Source organism: Bos grunniens, chromosome 19 (assembly GCF_055505025.1).
Source record: "Bos grunniens cultivar Pamir isolate PY7600 chromosome 19, Bosgru_T2T1.0, whole genome shotgun sequence".
Lineage (NCBI taxonomy): Eukaryota > Metazoa > Chordata > Mammalia > Artiodactyla > Bovidae > Bos > Bos grunniens.
In genome coordinates this window covers 37,272,641-37,287,750 of record NC_141183.1, presented here as the reverse complement: position 1 = coordinate 37,287,750, position 15,110 = coordinate 37,272,641, and the positions used below count along the sequence as shown (strand labels likewise).

General features: G+C 47.6%; 2 protein-coding genes across 5 annotated transcripts; one reads left to right on the top strand and one right to left on the bottom strand.

Annotated features, from left to right (window-relative positions):
- Window positions 1–1,740: 1,740 nt before the first annotated feature.
- C1QBP (complement C1q binding protein) lies at window positions 1,741–7,168 on the top strand. The gene is made up of 6 exons (XM_086359495.1): window positions 1,741–2,076; window positions 2,662–2,812; window positions 4,979–5,075; window positions 6,209–6,304; window positions 6,544–6,663; window positions 6,775–7,168. Exons 1-6 carry the CDS (start codon window positions 1,854–1,856, stop codon window positions 6,922–6,924), a joined length of 837 nt encoding a protein of 278 aa, XP_086215621.1. The 5' UTR covers window positions 1,741–1,853; the 3' UTR covers window positions 6,925–7,168.
- A 60-nt stretch (window positions 7,169–7,228) lies between these two features.
- Window positions 7,229–14,998, bottom strand: RPAIN (RPA interacting protein). 4 transcript variants are annotated; one of them, XR_015148025.1, is made up of 7 exons: window positions 14,172–14,998; window positions 12,871–13,041; window positions 11,124–11,184; window positions 9,002–9,225; window positions 8,844–8,907; window positions 7,644–7,784; window positions 7,229–7,381 (listed from the first exon to the last, which is right to left on the bottom strand). XR_015148025.1 is itself a non-coding variant. In XM_086359497.1 (7 exons), exons 1-7 carry the CDS (start codon window positions 14,250–14,252, stop codon window positions 7,352–7,354), a joined length of 660 nt encoding a protein of 219 aa, XP_086215623.1. In that variant the 5' UTR covers window positions 14,253–14,998; the 3' UTR covers window positions 7,229–7,351. The 4 variants fall into 4 exon arrangements, 1 of the variants encoding a protein (XP_086215623.1); XR_015148024.1 differs by having other exon boundaries at window positions 9,056–9,225; XR_015148023.1 differs by having other exon boundaries at window positions 9,002–9,167.
- Between the last annotated feature and the right edge of the window lie 112 nt (window positions 14,999–15,110).

Sequence of the window (15,110 nt, the reverse complement as noted above, 5' to 3'; positions counted from 1 at the left end):
GGAGAGTAAGCAGGCACTGGAGAGAAGCCAATTAAACAGCAGTCCTGGGACACCGGACTCAGAGTCACTCAGCTAAAGAAGTTTCAGTTCAGTTGCTCAGTCATGTCTGACTCTGCGACCCCATGGACTGCAGCACTGCAGGCTTCCCTGTCCATCACCAACTCCTGGAGCTTACTCAAACTCATGTCCATCAAGTCAGTGATGCCATCCAACCATCTTATCCTCTGTCGTCCCCTTCTCCTCCTGCCTTCAATCTTTCCCAGCATCAGGGTCTTTTCCAATGAAAAGAACTCTTTGCATCAGGTGGCCAGAGTATTGGAGTTTCAGCTTTAGCATCAGTCCTTCCAATGAATATTCAGGATTGATTTCCTTTAGGATGGACTGATTTGATCTCCTTGCAGTCCAAAGGACTCTCAAGAGTCTTCTCCAACACCACAGTTCAAAAGCATCAATTCTTTTAAATTTCTTCACAGTCCAACTCTCACATCCATACATGACCACTGGAAGAACCATAGCCTTGACTAGACGGACCTTTGTAGGCAAAGTTATGTCTCTGCTTTTTAATATTCTATCTAGATTGGTCATAGTTTTTCTTCCAAGGAGCAAACATCTTTTAATTTCATGGCTGTAGTCACCATCTGCAGTGATTTTGGAGCCCAAAAAGATAAAGTCTCACTGTTTCCATTGTTTCCCCATCTATTTGCCATGAAGTGATGGGACCAGATGCCATCCATGATCTTAGTTTTCTGAATGTTGAGCTTTAAGCTAACTTTTTCACTCTCCTCTTTCACTGTCATCAAGAGGCTTTTTAGTTCCTCTTCACTTTCTGCCATAAGGGTGGTGTCATCTGCATATCTGAGGTTATTGATATTTCTCCTGGCACTCTTGATTCCAGCTTGTACTTCATCCAACCTGCATTTCACATGATGTACTCTGCATATAAGTTAAATAAGCAGGGTGACAATATACAGCCTTGACTTACTCCTTTCCTGATTTGAACCAGTCTGTTGTTCCATGTCCAGTTCTAACTGTTGCTTCCTGACCTGCATACAGATTTCTCAGGAGACAGGTAAGGTGGTCTGGTATTCCCATCTCTTTCAGAATTTTCCATAGTTTATTGTGATCCACACAGTCAAAGGCTTTGGTGTAGTCCATAAAGCAGAAGTCAATGTTTTTCTGGAACTCTCTTGCTTTTTCAATGATCCAGCGGATGTTGGCAATTTGATCTCTGGTTCCTCTGCCTTTTCTAAATCCAGCTTGGACATCTGGAAGTTCATAGTTCACGTACTGTTGAAGCCTGGCTTGGAGAATTTTGAGCATTACTTTGCTAGTGTATGAGATGAGTGCAGTTGTGCAGTAGTTTGAACATTTTTTGGGATTGGAATGAAAACTGAGCTTTTCCAGTCCTGTGGCCACTGCTGAGTTTTCCAAATTTGCTGGCGTATTGAGTGTAGCACTTTCATAGCATCATCTTTCAGGATTTAAAATAGCTCAACTGGAATTCCATCCCCTCCACTAGCTTTGTTCGTAGTGATGCTTCCTAAGGCCCACTTGACTTCGCATTTCAGGATTCCTAAACTTTAGTTCCTGAAGATTCAAGGAACTAAAGAAGTTTAGGAATCAGATTCCAAGCCTCCCTGGGAGGCTACACCGGAGGCCACCAGCAGAGGGCAGGGTCCTGCCCACTGTGCCTTCTGGTCTGCAAAGCGGCGGCGCGGAAGCACTTCCCGGCCGCGGGGCGGGACTTCCGGCGGCGGTCCCAGATCTAGGGGGCGCAGCGACAAGGAGTTGTCCTTCTGAGCGAGAGTTGTATTTCGAATCTGCACGTGTTCGCCACCGCCTCCGCTGCGAAAATGTTCCAGCTGCTGCGCTGCGTGCCCCGCGTCCTGGGTACTGCCGTCGCTGGTCTCCGCGCCGCCGCGCCCTCCCTGCCGCGGCTGCAGCCCGCGTCCCGGCCATGCGCCCGGCCCTTCGGGCTGCTCAGCGTGCGTGCGAGGTCGGTGCAGCTGCCCGGCCTCCTGAAGCCTCGGGGGCCCTGCGCTTGCGGCTGCGGCTGTAGCGGACTGCACACCGAAGGTGAGACTCATGCACGTGGGCCGGGGGCTTGAGGGGCTGGGAGGTGTAGACCACCTGAATGGACAGTCCGGAGCCGCTCCTGAGGTCCGGAACATTCTCCCAGTGATGGTCGACCTGCTAGTTAAACCCACGCTTAATAACATTTCCTGTCCTCCCCCACCCCTGTTTGACTTTGCGAGGAGAGATACTGTAAAGTCCTGGAGGCCGGCTTTACCTCAGTCTCTCGAAAATGGAACTTTGCGAAAGCCCAAGGTCGCGGTTAGAAGTAGCGTGGTGAGGTTTCTTGGCAAGTGAAAGGGTAGTGGCAATTTTTTTTTTTTTGCTTTATTTTGAAACGTGGTGAGAAGTTCATTATTGGGGATCACTTTCCTAGAATCCATGCTCAGCTTCCCACTGATAGCTTACATTTTTACAGATGAAGGAATTGAGGCTTAACGGATATGAGTTGGGCTAAGTCCACAGAGCCACTATTAATAATAGAAGTATTAGGAAAAAACAGACTAAGTCGTGGTCTCTGCTTGTAGTAACGGGGTCATTTTCCGTTTTAGACTAATTGGCTCTTTCTGTAACTTATTTCCATTGTAGGAGACAAAGCTTTCGTTGACTTCCTCAGCGATGAGATCAAGGAGGAAAAGAAGATACAGAAATATAAGTCTCTCCCCAAAATGTCAGGAGGTTGGGAACTGGAAGTGAATGGGACGGAAGCCAAATTAGTGCGGAAAGTTGCTGGAGAAAAGTAAGTACCAGGGGCCTATGGATCCCAGGGGACCACATCCATAAACCTGCAGGACCTGCTGTGAGGTATCCACAGCAACCTTTAGTTAAGACAGGTGCTTGACCGACTCCTGGTTTCCCAGAGATGGTAGGATTCATTTGGATAACTTCTTAGGCTCCTTTTCGCTCACTCACTGCACAGTAATGTGTTGTGGCGGTTAACAAGGAGACAGCAAGCTAGTAGCGGGGTTCCCCAGGGGCTTGGCGGTTCAGAACCCACCTGCCATGTAGGAGGCGTGAGTCTGATCCCTGGGTCATGAAGATCCCTTGGAGAACGAAATAACAACCCACTCCAGTATTCTTGACTGGAAAATCCAATGGACAGAGGAACCTGGCAGGGTACAGTCCATGGGGTTGCAAAGAGTCAGACACGACTGAGTGAATGAACATCACCCCAGTAGCCTTGAAGCCAAGCCCCTGGGAGTCTTCTGGACCAGTAGAGGCAGCAGCACTGAGCCCTTACTGGTGAGTGAGGCTCTGCCTTGCCCACAACTTAGGCATGCAAATTCAGAGATGCCAACAGAATCGGATTTACTCTGCTGGCTCTACACTCAGGCTCTAAAAGGCCACCCCCCTCCCTGTTCTGTTTACAGTTGAGAAAGCAAGATAATTAACAGGGTGGGGTTGCAGTATAGTTTTTCATTAGAAAAGAGGGAAGCCTTTGACCTGCTTAAGCTGTTTTAAATCCATGATCTGCTTTGAAGTTTCGCATGTGCTGTGAAGTAGCAGGCTGGTGGTTTTGCCTAGTAGCGTAGCGTTTCCCCCTCATAGGTCGATTGCGTAGTCTGTAACATGACCCAAACCACTCTCCTAAGCTAAGTCATAGGCGGTTTGGGACCATTATAATGGGCTGCTGAACATAACTGCATTTCTCTGTCCAGGGGTCAGTTTGGTCCACAGTTTTGTGCCTGTACATCAAATCTCTATCTGGCAAGGCACCAGTTATCGTGGCTTCAGAGGGCAGCGTTGTCTGCAACCTAGCAGTGCTCGTTCCAAGTGTCACTCAATTTTCAATTCAAATTTTGGAATATGATATGTCAGGTGAAGTTAAAATTGTCATTAGGTGGTGTTTGTGCCCGCTTTGTCATTTATTAAACTTCCCACATCTGCTCTGAAGAATAAAACTGTCCAGCAGCATATTCTTTTTTTTTTTTTGGCCACACTGCTTGTGGGAATCTTCGTTCCCTGACCAGGGATCAAACCCAGGCCAAGGCAGTGAACACACCGAGTCCTAAGCAGTGGCCCACCAGAGAACTCCCCTATGTGGTGTCCTTAGTGAGGCCTCCCCTTCCTGGGGCCAGGGCTACTCTCCATCCTCAGCTGATGCCACAGCCCTCCAGTGCTCCTTCTCTTCCTCTCAGGCAGATTTTCTTCTAATGGAGGAGGATTTTTAAAGGAGGCTCCTGGGACTTCATGGTGGTCCAGTGGTTAAAACTCTCCTCTCCCAGTGCAGGGGACCTGGGTTCAATCCCTGATCAGGGAACTAAAATATCACACATAGCAACAAAAGTCACGTGCACCTCGCAACCAAGACCCAGCCTAGCCAAGTATGTTTTATTTTTTTAAAGGAGGCTTTTGGAACTTTGTGGTGGTCAAAGTGTCTGCTCCCAGCGCAGGGGACCTGGGTTCAATCCCAGGGAACTAAGATCTCGCATGCAGCAACTGAGCGATCCCACACATAGCAATGGTCATGTGCACCTTGCAACCAAGACCCTGTGCAGCCAAGTACATTTATTTTTTTAGAGGAGGCTTCTAGCCCACGCCCACAGCTTCTCATCTGCTCACCACCACTGGAAGGTGCCGTGGAAAGACAAGGGTGGCGGTGTCAGCTGACTGTGGCCATAAGGTTGACAGAGAGCCCCAGATAGTGGCCTGATGGCAGAAGCAGCCCACACACAACTGTATTTGGCTGAGGAAACAGTGCCTAATTGACTTCCAGCAGCCAACATATAGTAGGCCCACTTCAGACCTGCTGAATCCAACTGTGGGTGGGATGCAGGCAATCAGATGTAAAGCTGGCTGAGATACATTGTTTCAACAGCATTTTTAACTGTAGCAAGCCTTAGTACTTACTCAGCTACTCAGTTAAAAAGAGTCTTCATTGTGCTTTCTTTGGTTGCCTTTCTAGGATCACTGTCACTTTCAACATTAACAATAGCATCCCACCTGCTTTCGGTGGTGAGGAGGAAGAACCCTCCCAAGGGCAGAAGGCTGAGGAGCAGGAGGTAAGTTTCTAACACTGTAACCAATCTGTACCCACCTATTTCTGACAGGCTTAGGGAAGGAGCATTGGTTTTTGTTTTGTTTAAACTCTAACGCCAGGAGAGAAGGCAAAGGCAGCCATCCTTGGGCCTTTACTTGCAGAACACCAGAACTGTGTGGCCACTTTTCTTTCCCAGGGGCCAAGTGTTAATGAACTGTTTTCTGTGGGCTTAAGCGTTAGGCCTGTGTTCACCTAACAGGAAGGAATTTAAACTGTCTTAACCCTTCTCATGATCAGGAGATAAATCATTTGGAGTGTTCCACATGAGGAATACATGTCCCGGGCTGGTAATAAACACCAGCCAGGGGCATCAGAGACTTTGGCAAGGCCTCTCCTTAAGTTGCTGCCCTTCTTGGTTGGACCTGGATGGTGCTTAGTCCTCGAACATTTTAGGAAGCTTTGTGCCTGGCCTAGAAACCAGCCAGTATGAGGGCCACAGGTCCCCAGACTTTCTGGCTGGTTGGGCATGGTATTGTCTCATGACCCAGCTCAGCTCCCTGGAGTGCTGGCCCAGCCCCCCTGACAAAGAGCACCCCCACCCCGACCCTCCTCCTCCCTGAGGTTGGCTGGCTCACCCTCAAAGGGAGGGCCTCTGGGATTTAGTCAGAGGCATCAGTCTTTGGTCCTGGGCTGTAATGAAGATCCCGAAACATCTGGAAAGGGGTTTTGGAGCTTTGAGCCAGCTTTGTAGTGTATAGATGTAGAAACTGACCCAGGAAAATTAACTGGCACCCTAGGTGGGGCTAGAGCTGAGTTCCTAATTCTGAACCTTGTATGTTCTGTAAACAAGCAGGGTGCTAATAGAAGTGAAAGGCTGTACTAAATTATGATACTCTGCCTCCAAAACACAGTCCACAACTCTAGAAAGGAATGACAGGATGCGTTCAGCCCAGTCTCTGAACAAGTGGGTTATATGGCTGTAATACTGTGTTAAAGATCCTAGGCTTCTTATTTGGGAACCTCTTGGCATACTGTAAGACTTGCAAGTGGCTAAGTAATATTGTAATAGCAGTGGCCATCAGACTCCTGAATTGAGACCTTTAGTCCAGACCCCTGCCAAAAAACACATTTACTGACTTGTTCTTATTTCCCCAGCCTGAATTGACATCCACTCCCAATTTCGTGGTTGAAGTTACAAAGGACGGCAGCAGCAAGGCCCTTGTGCTGGACTGCCACTATCCGGAAGATGAGGTGTGTAGGGTGGAGAGCTGGCAGCCCTGGGTCGGGGAGGCCTCCAGGGGGCTTTCCTGGCTCCATCCAGCTGATATTAACATTTTCTGGCTTAGAGCAGCAAAGCTGGGAAGATTAGTTGGAGGTGAGGGAACAAGGTTCAAATCTGGGTTTCAAGCTGTAAATAATCCCTTTTCTTCGCCTGAGTCTGGCTTGTCCTGGAAAACCTTTCTGTTTCCCCAAATACTGTCTCTCTTCAGATTGGACAAGAGGATGACCAGAGTGACATTTTCTCCATCAAGGAAGTGAGTTTTCAGGCCACCGGCGAGTCTGACTGGAAGGACACAAATTACACACTCAACACAGACTCCCTGGATTGGGTGAGTGCTAGATCAGGTGGGGAGGGGCCTACCTAATCCAAGGAGGGACAAAGAAGCATCAGAGTAAGTGTCTCAGGGGTCTTTTTAACCAGTAAATGATCCTCCTTCTAGGGCTTATACGACCACCTAATGGATTTCCTTGCGGACCGAGGGGTGGACAACACTTTTGCCGATGAATTGGTGGAGCTCAGCACAGCCCTGGAGCACCAGGAGTACATTTCTTTCCTTGAAGACCTCAAAGGTTTTGTCAAAAGCAAGTAGAGCAGGCAGCAAGGTGCTGAACACCTTAATTTTATGGCAGGCTTTGGCCAGTGAACAAAACCTAACTGAAGCCAGACCCACATGCTTTGAAATGGTTTTTTTTTTTAATCCCAATATCATGGAAAATGATTCGCTTTTAACTTATTTCTGTTGTCTCTTATTTACCATTCATTTACCCTCTACAAACCCTTTATTTCTGGATTTTTGTATAACATAATGATGGACAATAAAATCTCCAAGGTGATTTGTCTTTTCTAATTCTCTACCCTCCCTTTCAACCTGCATTACAAAACATGAAACAGAGGAAAGTCTGAAATGTTTTAATATTAAATAAGTTATAAATAAAAGGTTTGTATTTACAAGGCCACTTCTCAAGATGGGACTTTCTTCCAACACAGTAGATCATGCATCAAGACTGCGACCGACTCTAGAGGATCACAGCCCAAGTATCACAAGCCTGGATTTAAGTAGAAAAAAGAGTTATTCCAGTCATGAAGATAGTCTCAGCATATGGTTAAAAGTCATCGATACCAGTGACACTTAAGCTGCTCCTTCCACGACCTGGGTGGCCACTGTCCTTCCCCCCTTCAGGAGATGGTTGGCCTTTTAACTGAAATGGCATCACTTTTCTATGCAACTAAGTTCCTCTTTTCTACCAGGGTGGGAATAAAACCAACTGCTGACCCACTCTCAACTACTGGCTCCCGTGGGAGGCTTACCAGACAGCTCATGAGAAGACATGACTTCTCCTCTGTCCCCTCAGTGACTGAAAATTCTGGCGTGTGGGGACAATGTGCACTGTGCTCGTTCACACTGTCTTCTAAACAGGCGCGAAGCTTTTGCTCTGTCACCTCCGCAGACTGAAAAACAGACAAGTTAAACTATAAGCTAATCTTACTAGCCTCATAGTCAACAGGTTGAAAAACTGCAGCTCCTCACACCAGTCCACAACTGGCTCCCCGTGATGCCTTGATTCCTTGGACCCTTAAAACGCTACAACTGTACTAAGAGGATCTCTTTAAATGTCCATCTGGCCGCCTCTCCAAATGAACCAGTGCTCTTCTGCTCCTGCCGTAAAACACTAACTGCTGCTCATCGTGCCAGGAACACTCAGCTGGGACTCCGGAACCTCCCTGTGTTTCTGCCTCTACCAGCCAAGTGTATGCTTACCCAGAACCAGCAAGCTCCCAGATCTGCTACTGAACTTGCTACTATAACTGAGCGATTTAATTACATACTATATAAACCAATGAAATAAGAAGAAAACAAAGTTTTGTTTTTGTGATAGTAAGTGGAATGTTTAGGAAACAAAAAGATGCTTTTTTTAAAAAAAGTTATTGAATTAGGTAAAAGAGTAAAAGATGGGGAGGAAAAATCCTAAAGTGTACACAGCTTCTGGATGCTTTATAGAAACAACTGGAAACATAAGACTTCAACCTCAGCTCTCCAGTCAACAGAGTCTCGCTCAAGGACTGGCAAGTAAACATGTATGTTTGAAACAGTGTCATTTGTATAATTCACCACTTTAATCAACTGGCAAACTTTTGGTCAACATCATATCAGATAAGAGGACTCCTATATTTGAAGATTACTGACACTTAAATTCTGAATGCAGCTTTGTCTTCAGATATGGACAGTTTTTATGGCATATCAGATACAAGAGTTCCCAGTTCTAAACCAGGCTCTCTTCCTAGAGGTAAGTGCCTCACAAATGGCTTGGGGAGAGGGGCCGGGAAGATCCTGATTTACGGAGCTTGCCAATTCCATGGTGTCTCGTATTGCCACTGTGACCAATTTCAAGCTACCAGTGTGTGAACTGGACGTGAGGCTGGGACAAGCTGTGCACACTGCTGGAGTTGTTTAAGAAAGTAGGTACGTGTGGAAAGAGGTAACACAAGACCTGTGTGAGGAACACTCACATGAGACTGGATGTACAGGCCACACTGACACACGACCAGTCCACCTGCTATCCTCAGGTTGTACCTGGAAGCAGAATTGGGATCCCAGAGCATCACAGCTAGCAGACCCGTATCCCCCCACCTTCCCAGACCACAGATTTGGGGGAAGTTCCACTCACCTTGGAGTGGGGGGTGGGAACGAACAGTGCTGAAAAGGTTGTGAAAACTCTTACTTTGTACACACGGGACAGATGAGGGGGTTTGCTTCCCACTCAGCAAGCATGACACTGAGACACTGTTCATCAAACTGCAAGCTCTTCTCGTACTCACTGATGATGGACTGTTCTGCAAGGCAGAGTAGAGCTGGAGTGTCACTGCATCACCTGGCGCCCTGTCCCGAGTGCTAGAAGATGCATTTTCAAAGGCTTCATCCACACAAGAGAAATAGGGTAAAACCACACTACAATTGCTAGATATTCACTGCTGTGTCAGGCCTCATCTTACTGGATCCTTCCCCTCCTGTCTGTCTGCTTCCTTTTGAAGTGATGAGGCTAAGTCATGAGGCCACAGGAGTGGAGCTGAACAAGTGTCAGGCAGCTGAAGAAAGCTGACAGACACGTGTTTCTGACGCCAGGCCCACCTGGATAAGTCTAAGGCGATCTGTTCGCCAGTGTCCCCAGACTCAGTCCGTATTGTTCAGAATGTGTGTGTTCATCCACTCAGCAGATATGTAAAAAGGCCTAGTACTTGGGAGGCCTAGGTAAATACAAAGATGAAAAAGGCTGGTCCCTGCTTCTGGTGAGCTCACCATCTAGACTTCAGAGTAGGGCTCAGCAGACCACAGGCCATATCCTGCCCACCTTCCATTTTTAAAGTTATAATGGAACAGCCATTCTCCTTTGGTTGATGAATGGGCTATCACGGTTCTCCCACTACAACAGCAGAACTGAGTAGTAGCAACAGGCTAAACATTACAATCTGGCTCCTAAGGGACAGTTTGCCAACCCCAATTCCAGAGGGTTCCTTATGACTGAGTAAGGCAGAACACAGCAAATTCTTATCACTTCGGACTTTTAAATACACCCCAAAAGAAATATTTAGTGAGTCCTTCCTTTCACCAAGATAGGTTTTGCAGGTGAGGGTAAAGAGAAAATAAAAAATTAAAATCAAGGAATCTACAGTTTAACTGGGGTCAACACAGCAATCATAACAGCTAACACTCGCATAGCACTTATTATGTGTCAAATGCTATGTTAAGTCCTTACATATATATTAATCTTCACTATAAGTCTTATTTTAAAGATGAAGAAACTGAGGCACAAGGAGAGCCCAGCGCCACACAAGTTAAAGTGGTAAAGCTGAGAAGTGAATTTTAGCCGTCTGGGCCAAGAGTTCATGCTCTTGCATCCTCAAGATAATAGCGATTATTTATCGCAAGCCTTCTTATATACCAGGCACCGCTCTAAGTCTTCAACACATGTTATTTAAGCCTACAAATAAACTAGAGGCAGTCTGTTATCTCTTTAACAGATGACCAAAACTGAGCCTCGTCAAGACAGGCCTGTGTGAAATAAATGACTTAGTTATATGAGGTACTAAATTAAGCATTCTGTGGCTCTCTGATGCTACAGGAAGGGAATGGTCACAAGACCCTGGGGAGTCAGTACAGAACAGATGGGAGAGAAGGTACTGAAGATAGGCAGCACAAGAGGCCTGATCATGCACTCTCCTGTAAGGGGACAAGGTTACTATTTATCTACTAACAGAAAAGTACTGTTGGGTTGAATAGACACAGGAACCAGATTCACAAAATCAGTTTTACTTTCCAACTCCACCACCGGCTATGCAGCCTGTAAGACACCACTGTCTCCTCATACTACCTCATAGGGGCATCATAAGGACAGATTGGGGGCAGGAGGAGAAGGGGACGACAGGATGAGATGGCTGGATGGCATCACTGACTTGATGGATGTGAGTCTGAGTGAACTCTGGGAGCTGGTGATGGACAGGGAGGCCTGGCGTGCTGCGATTCATGGGGTCGCAAAGAGTCAGACACGACTGAGCGACTGAACTGAAGGACAGAACAGTAGAAGGAGAGCTCTGAGCACAAGGCCTGACAACTGAAGACTCTCTTGTTACTGGGACAGCCAAGTACAGCCAAGACTTTAGAGTAAGAACAAGAGACCCCTGAACACTTGACTAAAGATGGAAATAAAGGAGTTAAAAACATTCTGTTTAGAAATGAGATCAGCATTAGAGCAGTTAGAGATATAGGCAGGAAGAACTATTCCTAGACGTCACCTTGATCAATCAGCTCCTGTTGGATTTCCTCCAGCACAGCCAGGTCCATCGGCTCCTCCAACTGCAAGAGAAAGGGGTCATCAGAGGTTTGAAGTTACAATTAACTGACAAGACCCACATGATTCACACTTGGAGACTGGCTTGAAAAACCCAGATTCAACTGAAGAAATCAACCCAGTCCTTCTGTAGAATGTGCTGACAGCGCAGTAACGTGGCCATGCTGAGAAAGCAACCACAAATGATTCACCCAGCCAGGGACAAAACAATAGCACCAAAGTTGCGGGAGGCAGTGTAGGGCAGCAGCTAAGTATATGGTTCTGCCAAAAAGCTGTGTGACCACTGCTGCTGCTGCTGCTGCTAAGTCACTTCAGTCGTGTCCGACTCTGTGCGACCCCATAGACGGCAGCCCACCAGGCTCCCCCGTCCCTGGGATTCTCCAGGCAAGAACACTGGAGTGGGTTGCCATTTCCTTCTCCAATTCATGAAAGTGAAAAGTGAAAGGGAAGTTGCTCAGTCGTGTCTGACTCTTAGCGACCCCATGGACTGCAGCCCACCAGGCTCCTCCATCCATGGATTTTCCAGGCAAGAGTACTGGAGTGCGTTGTCATTGCCTTAAGTTTCTAATCACTGTCAGCTTCATTTTGGGCCTCTGTAACGTGGACATAAAACCCACCTGAGAGGGTTACTGTAAACACTAATTGTGGTTATGTAACTCGAACACATAGCAGGCACCAAATCATGCCTGTTTATTACAGAGAGCCTTGATGTTTTCAGAGCAGTTTCCCACATGTTTCTTATACTGTCCTCACAGTACTGACAACATTATCAATTTTACAAATGTGAAAACTAAAGCTCAAAGAGGCAGAATTAAGAGGCAATAGCAAAACCAGGATCAGAATTCCAGAACTACTGAGACTTCCCTGGTGGTCCAGTGGCTAAGACTCTGCTCCCAACACAGGGGGCCCATCCCTCATCAGGGAACTAGATCCCACATGCTGCACCTATGCATGCTGCAAGAAAGACTGAAGATCCCGTGTGCTGCAGCTTAGACCCAGCACAGCCAAATAAATATTTAAAAAAAAAAAAAAAAAAGAACTCCAGAACTACCGAGCTCCAATCCAATGCTTTTCCTGATGCATGGTAAATGGTTTCCCATCCACACCCAGTTCCCAACCCTGGCTGAGATTAGAATCAGAAAGTTCCTGGAGACCTTTTTTAAAAGAGAGATCACTAGCTCAGGCCTACTGAATCAAATGTTCCAGGGGTGGAGCCATGGAGTGAAATTTCTCTCTGTTGAGTTTTGTAAGTGATTATGATGCGAAGAACTGACTCATTGGAAAAGACCCTAGTGCTGGGAAAGATTGAAGGCAGGAGGAGAAGGGGGCGACAGAGGATGAGATGGTTGGATGGCATCACCGACTCAATGGACATGGGTTTGAGCAAGTTCCAGGAGTTGGTGATGGCCAGGGAAGCCTGGCGTGCTGCAGTCCATGGGGTCACAAAGAGTCGGACACAACTGAACAATTGAACTGAACTGATGATGCAATGATGCAGCAGATTAAGAGTCTAGAATTTATGGACCACCAATTGATCTAGAAGAGTCTAATGTTAAAGGGAGAAGAACTTGGGTCAGAGGCCATTAGAGTCCTGATTGGGGGCTGGAGGGTGACTGGGTTTAGAGAAGATGGGGAGACAGGAAGAGAGGACACTGCCATTCTTGGTGCTAAAGGAACATATCCAGCCTGACCTGAGCCCAGGCCTGTGGCCAGCTCTCCACCGACTGCAAAGCATTCCACTCTTCTTCCATCACCTCCTGCACTAGAAGGGTGTTCTGAGCGCCTCCTGACATACTGCCTCCAGCCTGGCGGTATTTGCTCAGGAGCCTGTCCCGGCTGTTTCTCATTCTCTCCAGGCATCCCTTGGAAAGAGGAGAAAGATGGGGGGGGGGGGGGAGAAAAAACCCTCAGATTAGTTATTAAAACACTAAAGGAAATTTATAGACATGCAATTTAAACTCTAACCCTAACTATTGTTATTTTGGCACTTTCCTCTCCAATCCTTACCCATATGTCAAAGGGTGCAATTACAATCCTTGGGTCATGTATTTCCAGATCAACCTACTTCGCAGTCTATCTTCAATGCCAGCCTTCTGAATGGTTGGTGATATTAGCGCAACATCCACTGTGCTATCAAGACAGGTTGCTTCCAAATTTTTGCTACTCTAGATATGGCCCTGGTAGTCACCTTCCTAAACAGTTACTCAGCTTCAGGCAATCTTTTCCCCTAGCGGCCACATGGCAATGCCTGGAGACATTTTTGGTTGTCACAGCTTTAGTTGTAGAGGCCAGGGAAGCTGTTAAACACAGTACAATCCCAGAACTGCCCCCCACTCCACAATGAAGAACTATCTTCTTCAAACTGTGGACAGCCAAGGTTGAAAAATCCTGCTGTCAACAGTCATTTCTAGCATCAGATTATTTTCCTGGGATATATCCACTACATTAAATTCCAGGAAAGACAGGCGACAGCATTTACAGGAACCAGACTGAGTTCAGGATAGGTCAGTGCTGACTGTAAGCTACAATTCTGCTAGACTTAGTAACATAGGCACAGAAGAAACCGTTTGGAATGGAATGAGAAATCACTTTCGAAATAAAAAATACTATCTAATTATTGTATTCCTCTTTGGGATAGACATAACGCCTCTCTAGATTGCGGTGAGTATACAAGGTGCCTCTCTGGTGCCCACCGACCCGACAACAGCGGGTGTAGAGGTGCTGTCACGGCCACATTTCACACTGAAAACACACGAGTCCAAAACGAAGGCTTCCTGGGACCGGGCCGGTCCATGCTAGTCCCACACCCAAGGGTCCAGAAGCTCCAGGAAGTGTCCGGGCGGTGGCCGGGGTCGGACCTACAGGCAGGAGATCCACCTGTACCGACTCTTGCTTCACCCGGCCGGGCGAAGGGAAGTTACGGAGGAGAGCGGTTCCTGGGACTAGGGGAGTGACGACAACCTGGCCAAGGCCTCCCAAATCTCACACTCACCTGCCTGAAAGCCTCTTTCCAAGGCGGCGAGCCCATCAGTTTATACAGCGAGTGGTGCCGAGACCCCGGCCTCTCTGCCATCTCGTTTTCGCGGGAGTAGTCCCCAGAAAGCCCCACCCCCAACGGGGCACAGAATCCTGGGAGTTGTAGTTCCTGGGTTCCGACCGCGCCAGGTCCCGGGGAATTCTGGGAAACGTTTTCCTATTGGCGGGTCTCACACGGAGACGGATTTGGGCAACCCCAGGGTGGGGGACTGAGGGAGAAGGCAATGGCACCCCACTCCAGTACTGTTGCCCGGAAAATCCCATGGATGGAGGAGCCTGGTGGGCTGCAGTCCATGGGGTCGCTAAGAGTCAGACACGACTGAGTGACTTCACTTTCACTTTCCACTTTCATGCATTGGAGAAGGAAATGGCAACCCACTCCAGTGTTCTTGCTTGGAGAATCCCATGGACGGAGAAGCCTGGTAGGCTGCAGTCCATGGAGTCGCACAGAGTCGGACACGACTGAAGCGACTTGGCAGCAGGCAGCAGGGTGGGGGACTGAAGTAGTGACATTTGTGAAGTCTATCCAACCTAGATTGAAGGAGGTAAGTCTTGAAGGAAGATTTTATTTTTTGAGGGAAGTTTTTAGATGTCTAGCTTTATCCAGGTGAAGATGTCCAATAAGCAATTAGATACGCAGATCTCAGTTTTCACCCACCCTCTTCCCGCCCCGTAGTAGACTTTCCGTAACGCAAAAGCTTCAACTCACGTTCTGGCCTGTTGACTTTCTCCTCCCGCCCTTTGGCTTCAGAATAGGCTTGACTGGTGATTGGCTTTCCTTTGGCGATGACGCTATCTGATGGGCTGCCCTCACCTTTGCCCCGCCCCTAATCCTGTCTCGAGCTTCCGGCCTACCTGCTCGATGATTGGCCGAAGCAGTGGACGGCTGGAAGCA